Source organism: Crocodylus siamensis, chromosome 7 (assembly GCF_052110815.1).
Source record: "Crocodylus siamensis isolate JL-2025a chromosome 7, ASM5211081v1, whole genome shotgun sequence".
Taxonomy (NCBI): Eukaryota; Metazoa; Chordata; order Crocodylia; family Crocodylidae; genus Crocodylus; species Crocodylus siamensis.
In genome coordinates this window covers 65,262,167-65,275,207 of record NC_143401.1, presented here as the reverse complement: position 1 = coordinate 65,275,207, position 13,041 = coordinate 65,262,167, and the positions used below count along the sequence as shown (strand labels likewise).

The window sequence follows — 13,041 nt, the reverse complement described above, 5'->3', positions numbered from 1 at the left end:
TGCCGGGTCCGGGCGGCGGGCGCACCCCTAAGCCCATGTGGGCCGGGCCGCCCCGCGCCAATGGGCGGCCGGGGGCGGGGCGGCGCCGGGGCTCGCGGGATAAATGAGGAGTCGCCGCAGCCATGGGGCGCGGGACGTGGCGGGGGGCGTGGGCAGGGGCGCTTCAGGGGTCGCGGCTGTGGCCGGCTTGAGCGGGTGGGTCTTTGCACGTTCCTCTCTAGTTGGGTCCTACCATGAAGCTCATCATAGCCAAGGAGCGGTGTAAGTAAAGAGCTGCGCTTCCTCCGGTGGCCCCTCCGCACCTGCTGGTCTCTTGTTCTCCCCTGGTTTTGTCCCACTGAGTGGCTGGGGGATGCAGAACACTTGTACACATGCCTGCATGTGCAGGTTGTGAAGCGCAGGGAGGAATTCACACTTGTGTGTGCATGCACAAGTCTGGATGTGGATACACTCTGAAGTGCAGGGAGGAACACAGCAGCACACTTTTCTGAATGTGGCCTGTGAAGTGCAGGGAGGAACTGAGGTGCAAGCAAGGCACAAATTCTTCTAACTGACAGGAAGTATTATTTAAATGGCAAATTTCAGACCCTATTTAAAATGTATTCCATGGGATTAGGCCTCTGCGTTGTGGAGGGCTGGTAAACTAACTGCTAAATTTACTCTTCTGGGGTTGTTTTTTTTTTGGGAGGGGGGAAGGAGGGTTTAAACTTGTATGTTTCAAGTGCACATTCTGAATGTAACCCTTATCGCACTTTTTAATAGCTTTTAATTGTTTTTATGAGTGTTATTTTAATATCTATGCTCCAACATGAAAAGGAGCTATTTGATAATTCCAGTGTTTTTCTTTTCATGTGTAGTAATCCAATTGTGAAATGTTATTATGAAGCAAACAGCTTTTTTTTTTTTTTTTTTTTTTTTTTTTTTAACTCCATACTTTCTGTAGTGGTTACAGTGGAGATTTGTTAGCATCATTCAGTTTCTGCTTTACATGGCATATTTGAAATTTGGCATATTCTTAGAGGTTACTTGGAAATACTCATAAAAAGCTAGTGCCAAATTATAATGACTAAAATAAGCACATAGTGGCTCTTGGATTTTGTCTGTCTAGTCCAGAAAATCTTTTCCAATATTGGAAATTTTACTGGGTTTTTTTTGCTTTTTTGGGGGGGGGGAGGGGAGAGAGAGGGAAGAACCCTCCCTTTACTCTGGAAGAAAAGGACTTTCAAGGATGACCTTGGAGACTATTGGTTTTGTAAGTAGAGACACCTTGTACCTAACAAGGTATAATAAAGCAGTGTTTCTCAACATGTGGGTCATGACCCAAAAGTGGGTCACAAGAATATGTGAAAGGGTCGCAGAAATTTTTAAAAAATGGATCAATAAACTTTAAAAATGGTTTCTCCTTTAAACGTGAGAGGAGTGCACTAGGGAAAACATGTTAAACTGTGATATTTTTTTTTATTTTTTTTTTTTCCCCCTTCCAGGCTGGTAGAATTCCAACCTGTGAGGGGCTGCTTGGGGGCCACATGCCCCTCACACCCTTCCCCACCCCACACACACTGGGGGCAAGGTGCAGCAGGTCAGAAGTAAGGGTCACTGAGTTGGGACTGGCCATTGAAGTTAACAAATGGGTCCTGGCATATACAAGGGCAAGAACCAGCAATCTCTTGTTCTTTGGTGAGGTCATAGCGATGATCTCCCTGAGTAAATTCATAATCATTTCTTACCCAAAGCACAATCAAGATCTTAACAAAAAACAACGCAACCCCCTTAGCACCCCCCCCGACTAAACAACAACAAAGACCAAAAAATCTAGCTGTAAGAACAGAACAATCTTGTAGCAGAAAAACCTTTGAACTACAGTTTAAAAGATTTACTAGTCAGGAGCCCTGTCCTCCCCCCTTCCCATTTCCCTGAATAGTTTATTTTAATGTTAGGCTCTAAATATTGCATCTGATCTTTAGTGTAAATAGTTATTTAATGCATATAACACCTGTAGGCATTTATTCAAAGTTGGTACAGTAAAGTACAGTTGAATAATTGCCAAATAATGGTCCTCGTTTTTGTCCAATTTAAAAATTATATTTAAGAATACCAAATCTAGTGTTATATTTGATGTACAGGAAAACAAAAACCCAGGCACGCACACTTTCCATGCTATTTTGATTTGTATGTGATTAAGCAGAGTCAGCAATGAAGTATCAGAAATCTTAAAAATATCTCTTAGTTTTATGAAAAACAGATGGATAAGACTTTGAAGATGAGAGACTACACACAAAAATAGAGTAAGGAAAAATAATTTCTTTACCCTTTTTTGCTAAAGTAGAGCACTAACTTGTAGAAAGAATCCTACAGTAAAGATCATATATATAAAAGCATTATAAAAAAAAAAAATACATAACAATGTTGAATCAGTCCAGCGTTGCTAGATCCTACTGCGAACATCAGTAAAAGTGGAAACAAAATTCATTCTACTGAGACCTTTGGGAACTCCTATGCTGAATAGGTAAACAAATGAGTAGTTGAGTTTCTTTAACAATTGTAGAGATCTGGGGATTTTAGAATTATTTATACCTCAGTGTGAGAGAATTTTATATTTAATTTTATTCTCCTGCGAGTTTAATATATTATTGTTCATCTTAAAATGTTTGTAATATTTGCTAGATATCAAAGCTGGAGAAAATAATTAAGCACTGATAGGATTTGAGCACGGTAGTGAAAAACCATCCTGTTTTTCTGGTTTTGTATGGTGTTAAACACTGCCCCTTGGGAAATACTGTGTTATCTGTTAAGGCCTTATTGCAAAATGTAGGTGCCATGTGGCAACTGCGTGAGATCTTTAGCATTGCTTACTGGTTTTCCTTTGTATGATGTGACATTTAGTAATAACCTGGCAAGGAAAACCTGTTAAACTGCAGATATAATTGTGTGTTAAATTAGAAGCATTCTTAGTTGGTATGCTGTTATAAGAGTGTGATAATGAAGATAGTCTGGGAATACAGAATTTTTAAAGGGGAGCTAAAAGACTACTGTTAAAGTTGGTTGCAGATACTTCTGCATAACTTTAGCTCTGGGTTTGATTCTGTTCCTATAGATTCTTTCTTTCTTCACTAAAAGTAATTTTAGCTTGTATGCAATGAAGTGTAGTTTTACTACAAATATCAAGCCACTTGTCTGGTTCAGATCATTTGTGCAGATAGCTGGCTAACTTAGGCCTTAGTTCTGTTACTCTCTGGTTTTCCAAAAGGTTTCAGATTTTTAAACCAGATAACCATGTTGGTGGCTTTTGCAGATCTTTTATAGCATCTATATTGTTCCTTGAGAAACTTATTCAGGTATATTTTGAAGGCATGAATGTGATGAACAGAAAGATAAAATTTCACTCTTTGGATGATAAATTCCTGTTTGGATGAGAAAATTAACCTCCTTCAGTCCATTTCAAAATAGAGCTGGACTACCGCTTAGCTAATAAAAACAAGTTTCATAGTATTAGTTTGCATCAACGCTAGGGAAGAATCAAGCTTAGCAGGACCTAAACTAGGCCACATAGCCTAGCTTAGACAATTTTGGGGGTCTTTAAATGAAAAGAGTTTTAAATTTTACCCCTAAATTAAATGCCGATTTATTACAGAACATATATAACTCTAGGAGAACAACATTGATTAATAGGAGGGCAGTTGCAGTGTATACAAGCTATATATTTACTAAATATTCCAAGGTATAGCTTCATAATTACAGCAGTATATGTTAGATTGGCATGGTCACTTATACCCATGGTGTTTATGTCTACATCATGCATCTTCTAATGTACTTCTGATCCCAAATGTGTTTTTTCTGCCTGAAATGCAAGATTTATGCTTCTGCAAAGATGTACCATCATCTTTTAGTGTGGAACATCAGCAGCGTTAATTCTGTTTGTTGGATGAAATCAATAATATATGGTCCCTGTAGCTTCAGATGAAGAAACTAAGTAAATGGAGCATGATTACATACGAAGGCTTAAGAATACTTGCCTAAAAATGCTGCTGAAATTTCTTGTGGTCTCAGACTAAAGAAAACACCTCTAGTACCAACTGTTCCCTCCCACTACGCTAGAAAAATGTTTAAAAAAATTATGAAAGAGTGCTGTTCAATAAGTGAGGAGGGACACGAGCATTCCTAGCATCCTGAGAGTTGAGATTAAATAACTTTCTTTCTAGCAGTAAGATTTGGACATCTGCAATAATAACTGAATATTAGATGCCTCATGACTTGAATTGTCCCTTACTCCCAACAGCTTGGGTAGATCCAGAGAATAGAACTCCCTGTTAAATCATCACTACTTCTTGCAGCACCTGGACGTTCATTGGAAGTACTTTACCCAAGTAAGCCACTATGGCTCTGCTTATCTTCAGAAATCACAGTTTGAGGAAATGTGGTTGCAGCATGTTTGATTATTGCACCCAAACAAACACCTGGTTTCATGTTAAAGTAAACAAAACAAACTTTTGTATGTGCTTTTCTAGATAGGAAGCAGGTGCTTAATATAAGCCCTTACCAAGTTAGTGTTCTGCTATGTGTTTTAGGATTACTTGAGAGGACTGACATTATATGGTTTTGCAACAAGTTTTGCATACATTCAAACTAAGCATTGTTTGAGGCTATCCAGTATCCGCCCCGTTAGATGTTTTTTTTAGAGAGAAGTTGCTAGGACGCACAGTGAAATACTTACATTTAAAACTTATTTTTGGAGCGCTTTTATTATAGATTCAAAAGTTGAAATAAGAGTGGCAATGCAGGCATTATTGCACCTAGATTCTACTCTTTTTATAGGAAGCATTTTCCAAAAACAAGGGAAATGTCACCCTACCATACTTATTTACTCTTCCTTTTCCCAGTTGATGAGAAATAGCAGTGCTAGCTTACAGTAAAACAGGAAGTTCTTTGCCTGTCAGAGGATCGGGACTAAGCATCTTCAACACAGAAAGCCAGTTATGTAACGGTTTGATTGGGAGTTGTGTTGCACGCAATCTGGTGGTGTTGTGGAAAAGGTAAATGCAGTTCTAAGATATACCAGGCAAGATATTTCCAGTGGAGATAGGAAAGAGTGTGGGTTTTTTTGGTTTTCTTTTTTTTAACATTGCATTTTACAAGGCATTGATGTGAGCTCATCTGGAATGCTCTGTACAATTCTGGTTACTCATTCTCAAGAAAAATGAACTTAAGATGAAACAAGTGCAGCGAGGGACTACCAAGATGACCAAGAGAATGGAGAGCCTGTTCATTTAAAAGAGGCTAAAAGTTTGGAGTGTTTAATATAGCAAAACAAAGACTGAAAGGATAGGATTGCTTTCTATAAATATACCAGAGCTGATAAATACTAGGAGAAGAGAAGAGTTACTAAAGTTCATTGTTGACATGAGAACAAATGGGTCTAAAGTTGAAATTAGGAAATCAGTGAGGTTCTGGAACAGTGTTTCACAGAAGTAATGGGGGAAAAACTAAAATAGTTTCAAATTTGATCAGTTTATAAGAATAATAATATGATCTGGTTGCTAGTGATAACAGGGGACTTGGCTTGGTGACCCATGAGTCATCAATTCCTTATGTTTCCATGAGTTATGGTTCTGGTGGGACAGGGTATGTGTCCACATTCCCTTTTGAGCTCTTGATAGCTTTCTTCATAATTCTGTTATAACACTGTGCAGTAATGTTTTCTTTGCTTCATGCTGTGTAAAGCATATGTGGAAACTGGGTGAGATGTACTGTGAACTTTCCCCCAGATAACACAGCTGTTAGCATGCATCGTATTACCTAATTATGTAATCTTTTAGATACCTTTTATTTGCTAAGTAACATGCTTCTACTTTGCAGTGTTGATTACCTGCAGGGATTTTTATCTTTTATTAACAGAATCATATCAGTAATTGGCACAGTGTGTAGAGTAATGTGGAGAGTTACATTTTCACAAAGAAAAAAGTATGGTTAGGTATGTACACTTTGGGTTGCTATTCACTGACTCTTTCATATATTTTGTTCCACTCATTCTAAGTGTATCCAGTTCATTGTGGGGCTTTCTGTCTTAATTGTATGATTCTGAAAAGTATATAAAATTGACAGTAATACCCTGGCATCTAAACTACTGCAGTGCAGTGCCATAGTAGGGTTGCCTTCCTCCTCCTTTCTCTAAGCCAGCACATCTGGTAATGCTAATAGTTAAACTGCTTATTGGCTCTGCTGAGCAGAGAGAGAGCCACTCCTAAAAAAAAAAAAAAAAACTTACCATGTGGTTTTGCTTGCTGAAGGAGAGTTGCACTTTCTAAGGTAGTTTAAAGCGTATAATGTCTGTAGGGATTCAGTGGCTTCTTTATTTCTCCTTTAGTAAATCACACCTATTGAGAATACAAGAAGTACTGAAATCAACAAAAAGGAAGATTTGTCCGCGTTTTAACTGTCGTGTTAATCTTTGATAGCTCAAGTAACTTGATTTGAATTCGGATCATTCTTGATTGATTGTCAGAAAAGATGCTAGATCTAAATTGATCCAGCCATATTTCCTTTAAAGAGTAGCAGAACAGAAACCTACTGGCTGTTGTGTACATTAATTCTTTGTATACTGTCCACCAGTGGTTGCAACAGTGGTTGTATTAATATAGGATATTCAGAATCATGGCATTCATTAACCCTGCACATCAAGAAGACAATAGAAAGATTGCCAGCAACTGGTCTATGTGAGTACTTGTATCAAATATACAACTGGATGTAATGCTGATGTAGGAGTTTGAAGAGACATTGCAAACTTAATTTCAGATTTAACTTTTATCAATACACTCTTCTAAATTCCTAATGTCTTAAAGTTAGCACTTTTTTTATTGCTAAAATCCTTACTTGGAACTCCATACATTCCTTACAGATTTTTCTTCATGTTCCTAATACAACTTTCATCCATTTCAGGAGACATCTTGAAACGTTAGATCATAGGAAAGTAGGGCTGGAAGAGATCTCGGGAGGTAATTTAGTCCAGCCCCTTGCTTAAGGCAGGATCATCCCTGACTAAACCATCTCAGCTGTCTGTCTAGCTTCTCTTTAAAATTTCCAGAAATAGAGATTCCACCACTTCTCTGGGTAACCTATTCCAGTGCTTGGCCACCCTCATAGTTGGAAAGCTCCTCCTAATTTCCAGCCTAAATTTCTTCTGCTGCAGCTTGAGGCCATTGTTTCTAGTTAGGGGTGCACTGATAGCCAATTTTTAAGGAGGCATAATGGCTGATACTGATCTGATTTCCGATGCAGCTGTGTGCAGCTGGTAAGTCTGGTGTGGTGGAAGGAGTGAGAGGGCAGATTGAGGCCTCTGCAGTGGGGCTGGGGCGGGGCAGGGCGTGGGATGGAGCTGTGGCTCCTCGTGGGGGCTCTTGCTACTGTCTGCAACCCAGGGGGGTAGGACACACATACACACATGTGCCCCAAATCTGCATGGGTGTGGCAGGCAGCTACTATGCTCTGATTAGTCCTTGGTACTAGATTCAGTGTTAAGATACCTGCTAATAACAGTCATGCGTAAAAATCTAGACAGGTGTTCTATGATCCAACTTTTGCTGCATAATACTGAATTTGAAATTTAGGAAATTGTCGTGGTAATTATGTAAGAGTGACAGAATTATTTGCTTCTTTATGAACATGTACTGTGACATTGTAACAAATTTGAAAGAATTATTTAAATACAAAAAACAACTATTTTACTGTGACTTTTTTTTAAAACTAGAATATGGCTTCATACAATACTGTTCAGACTTGGCTTGTGATGGCATATTTAGAGTTTGTTTTTCTCCTAATATGCTCCCCCCCTTGTCATGCTCACTGGGAGCTGGTATATGAGAGATTTTTCTTCTGAGACTTAGGACATGGATGGGTGAGTCATCAGTAAAGCAGAAACCTTCATTTGAATGCGTGTGCTTTTGCCTCTGCAGGGGGGTCTCATAATTTATACTGTGTGTGTATACTTGTATATGATGTGTTGCACTTGGTAGCACAGATGAAAATGTGTAACTAAAGAAGTTTCAGTATTGGTTTTAGTAGTATTTAGAATTCATTAATTTAACTGAGTTTACCTGCATGGGTATCTGTGCTAGTTAGTGCATAGTGTATGTTGTGCTAGTTAAGTGTATATTTATGTGTATTCTATATTGCATAGGTTGATCATTGCGCTTTTTATGTTGTTCACCTAATCAGTTAAATTCACACCAAGTGATTTGGTTTTCTTGATGTGCTATGTCATTAAAGTTCTCCGCAATTTAAACAAAAATTAATGAGGTGAAAGTCCTGAGCTTTATTGTGTTGTAGCACAGTGTAGCGAGGGCTATTCTATTTACACTGACTTTCATAAAAATGTTAAATGTATGTGCTCAGGACCCTATGCTCAGGGATTTTTTATTTTATTTTTTAAATAAACCAAATTTCTAGATTTTTTGGTATACAGCATCTTATATGGGAAGCTTTCATATACATCCACAGGACACAGCTTCCAGGAGAATCAGGCTCCACCGAAGAGTTTCCAGAGCTTTGCATGTGGATTGAAGGGCAGCATCCAATTAGGCATATTTAATGGAACTACTGTATCATATTCCATGAAGAAGATGAATTATTACTGTATAAAAATGCTTCCAGAAGTGGCTTTGTCGATTTCAAGCTGTTAAGATTGTTGAAATTGGAAGTACAGACATTTGGGGAGGTTAAGTTGAGTTGAAAATGGCCACCCGATTTGACTTTACCTCGTCCCGGTACTGATTACACTTACAGACCTGGTCTCAGTGATTGGCAGTCGGTCTAAACCTGTAACTGTACAGAAGTTCCATGCATACAAACCAGTCTAAAAATTGCAGAACCCAGTTTAAGATGAACCTGGATCTGTGTAATATCAAATTTATTTGATTTGAGACAAACCAGTGCATGGAACTTCTGTACATGTTCCCTGTGCAGCCTCAGAGCTGTGAGAACCCAGCCACTGGCCCCAGCTCCAGGGCTGCTCTTCTTGCACCTGGCTCCCTGTCCCAGTCAGGGGTTGAGAGGACTAGCTATCTGACAAGATGCTCGGGGTACAGCTGCTTTTCCCAGCATTAGCTACAGCTGGAGATGAACAAGTAAGTCCTGCCTGGTGGTGGGAGGGATGGAGTGTAGGTTTGCTAGGAGGGGATCTCCTCCACCCCACCTATAGGTTTTGTCAACACCCCCGCCCCCCCCCCCCCCCCCCCCCATTGCCTGGCAGACACCCAATTCCCTCTAGCCTGCTAACCCCCTATCTTGACTTACCTGATATTGTGCAGCCATTTTGAACCAATTGAACCTCCCCCTAACATATCCCAAATGTCTGTACTTGGCCATTAGGTCATCTAGTGGGACAAAATGAAGTTCAGGCTGAGGTAGGCCATGACCCCTTGATGAAAGTCTTGGGTTTTTGTGTTTTACTAAAATCTGGATGCATAACATTTATTGTTTCTGTATTTGCCCAAATGTCAGCAGTCCGTCATCTCTCTCCAAGCTTATCCTTGGTGTCTTGTCTGTCTAACATGTGATTCTTGGTGAGACTCTAAGGTAAGGCTGATGTTGCTCATTAGATCATTTTGTTAGCTTAGGTCACTTCAGAGTTTGTCCTCGTAGGTGTAGGACATTCACCAAGAAAAAAAATCTGTTTTGACCGTTTCTGCCCTCAGTGTGGGTCACCAGTGTTCTGGTTTAAGTCTAGAGATAACATCCCATGGTTGTCATGGTGGCTCTGGTTGATGCAAGCAAAAATTTATAGAAATGCCTTGAGTAAGGAATGTCACAGTTACCTCATTTGGTAGAAATGGGACTTGAAGGATTTAAAAACAGGAAGGGCATTGATGCATGAAAGGGAGCTGATAGGAGTTTATTTGAAAGTTGATTAGATCTTATGGACCAAACTTTATGGAATAAATGCCTTGGTTTCTGCATCTGCCTGAGGTGTGGGGTGGTCTTGATAGGGATGTTAGTTTGTAAGAAAAGGTATAGAGATGTCAGGTGACTTGGGCTTGGAAGTAGAAACTTAACAGGCAACGTATGCCCTCACTTGTCACCAGTATGTATAGAGAGAGATGGCAGTTCTCCCAAAGCACAAAAATAACCATATTAAATGCTTAATACTTACAAATGTGTTTTAGAGCAGTAACATGAAAATTCCTATCCATAAATAAATAGGCATCTCTGCCAAATAACTTCTTTTTTGCTGTTGAAAAACCAAAGCTTTTATCATAATTGAGTATGCTGGAGGAGAAAGGCAAGATGAGCTACTATGGAAATAGTGTACCTATCAGCCCTCGTGTACACAATCTGTGCCCAGGAAGTTGGTGTGGAATAAATTTTTTAAAACACTGAAATAGTGTCTCCAGTTGTTTCTTCCTTTAATGTCTTTAAATCTTCCATATTTGGTGAAGATATTGGAGGGGAGGGGTGTTGTTTTTTTTTCTTTTTTTGTGTTGAGGGTGAAAAAAGTGCTATATCTGTATGTATACTGGGAGCAGTTTGCAAAACTAGGCATCTTAATTTCTGTTAAAGGTAAATAGGTGCGTAGACACTATTTTTGGGACGTGATTTTTCTGAATAAAGAGCAAAATAAGACAAGGAGTAGAGGAAAGGGTGACTTGGGAAACTTATTTTTTTTCTTGTTCCTTTTCAAAATTGGTTGAAGGCAAAATGGAAAAGGATAAGACTCAAATTCAGTGTAACTGAATAAATACTCTTTGTGAAGAGTTGATATCTGTAGTGCCAAGAAAGAGATGTTTTCTTGCAAAAACACTTTAATGATATATTCCTTATGTTGGATTATATTCCTGTAAAAACCAAAACAACTTGTTTTTCTGTTTGCATGAAGGGTTGCTCAGTTTGCCTGGATTTTTGTTTGTAACCTAGAAACTTTATAAGGCCATATTCTTAGGTGTCAGTACCTGCAAATAGGTGGGCAGGTCACCAATTTATCCTTGTGCTCAAAACCTTAGTCATGTAAATTTTGTTACTTTGAATTTCAGTTCCGCTCTTGATTAACATAGTAAACCCATATATATTTATAGCAGCTTTCTCTCTCTCTCTCTCCCTCCTTTCTCTTCCTCCCCTCAGCATTTCCGTGGTTTGGAATGGATATTGGTGGAACATTGGTTAAACTGGTCTACTTCGAACCAAAAGACATTACAGCAGAAGAAGAACAGGAAGAGGTGGAAAATCTGAAAAGCATTAGGAAGTACTTGACTTCCAATACAGCCTATGGTAAAACTGGCATTCGTGATGTCCATCTTGAACTGAAAAATTTGACTATGTGTGGACGCAAAGGAAATCTGCACTTCATCCGTTTTCCCAGTTGTGCCATGCACAGATTCATACAGATGGGTAGTGAAAAGAACTTCTCCAGTTTGCACACCACACTTTGTGCCACAGGCGGTGGGGCTTACAAGTTTGAAGAGGACTTCAGAATGGTATGTGAAAGATTCAGTTTTTTTCAGTGAGGATAATGTATATGAAAGAAAATTTGCATTTATAAAAATTTACAATAAACCAGTTCAAAACTGAAGATACTGATTTCAGAATTGCTACCTGGGGAGAGCACTTTTTAGGATAAGAAAAGAGGGAGGAGGCATTTCTCCTGATAATAGCTTCACTATGTTGAATATATTTTAGTTTTGATATTCAGAAAATTGTTATGGTCATTGCATGCAACTCATAACCAGTTAATATGTTGTGTCAGACTCCTAAAATGGTGCTCAGAGTGCACAAGCTTCTGTAAGAACTTCTTGAACTAAACTTGTAAAGAAGCAAAGGACTTATTCACAAATATGTCCATTTCAGTGTAGCTCCTCTTTCTGAGATTTACCCAGGATAGGAGGAAAATGGGATGTGTTGGCCTTCCTGGAAGTGGAACAAACCCCGGCTCTGCTTGACTAAGTGGGAGAAGTTAGTAAATAAATAACCCTTTCAAGGAGCCCTCTCTCTGAGGTTGAGAGAACTCAAACTCCAGTGCTCCTGCTCACCAGTCTGACACACAAAGAGAAGAAATTTCCTAGGAAACTAGGTCCCAAACCTTCACTTGGAATTCCACCCAGAAGCCAGTGAGATCCTGAGACACCAGTCTAGAGATATGCAGATCACTGCATATTCTCATCCTCCCAATTTTATTATGTTTAAATTTTAGGGTCTTATCTTTTAGGCTTAGTTGGATGATACTTTCTGATATTTTGCCACATGTCAAAGTTAAGCTGACCATTCTGTAATCTTTGTATCTTCAGTCTTCCTTTTTTAAAGTATGCATACCTGTGTTTTTCATTTGTCATTGGGAAAGATCCCATAGTTCTCAAAGATGATAACCAGTGGCTCTGTGATAACTGTACATCAGCCAGTTCCTTGAGTACTTTAATCTCTAACTTGTTGTTTCCATACTGTAGGCTGCTTATCTTTTCCCCTGCCCCTGCTGCTAACTGCCTTTTATCTGAAAATTGACCTTTTTGTGAGCAGTGAAGTGAAAAAGGCATTAAACAGACCTCTGTACCATCCTTTCAATTTAATGTTCACATTTAGTAAGGGACCTTGCACTTTTTGGTCTTCCTGTTATTTCCAATATACAGGGTTTCTTTCTTCTTTTATATTCCTTGGTATCCCTCTCCTAATTTGTACATTAATAATTTGTTTATACTTGTATTCAAGTACTCATCCTTAAGCAGTATGTCTATATTTCCAATTTATGTAAGATTCATAATGTATGTTGTGGTGGTAGCTACCTAGTCCTGCTATTTCAGTCATTCTGGATGACTGATATTCACTTCTTTTGAAGAGAGTTAGCACTTGATCATGTGGTTCACTTCATTGGTCTTTTACAAGTGAGAGCTGCTTTGTAAGGGTGGGGGAATTGTACTGCTTTGTGATGAGCACTGGGCTTAAGTAGGCAAAGACTGGGGAAATATACCTTTTAGTGTTGATGCAGTGAATGTTTTTGTATTGGGAAACTACATATACAACAAACTGTGATTCTATTTAGTAATTTAAAATTAAGTTAGTATACCATTA

The 13,041-nt window shown here is 38.9% G+C and overlaps 1 protein-coding gene across 5 annotated transcripts in view; it reads left to right on the top strand.

Moving 5' to 3' along the window:
- The window catches only part of PANK1 (pantothenate kinase 1), a 105,801-nt gene that overhangs the window by 61,664 nt on the left and 31,096 nt on the right, over positions 1 to 13,041 (top strand). For 4 of the 5 annotated variants that reach the window (XM_090056706.1, XM_090056707.1, XM_090056704.1 and 1 more), the window contains one exon: positions 11,107 to 11,459. In XM_090056706.1, the coding sequence (XP_089912832.1) occupies positions 11,124 to 11,459 (336 nt within the window). In that variant the 5' untranslated portion in view covers positions 11,107 to 11,123. Of the gene's footprint in view, positions 1 to 146; positions 262 to 11,106; positions 11,460 to 13,041 lie in introns of those variants that run through there. The other variant, XM_090056705.1, reaches the window with a different exon arrangement.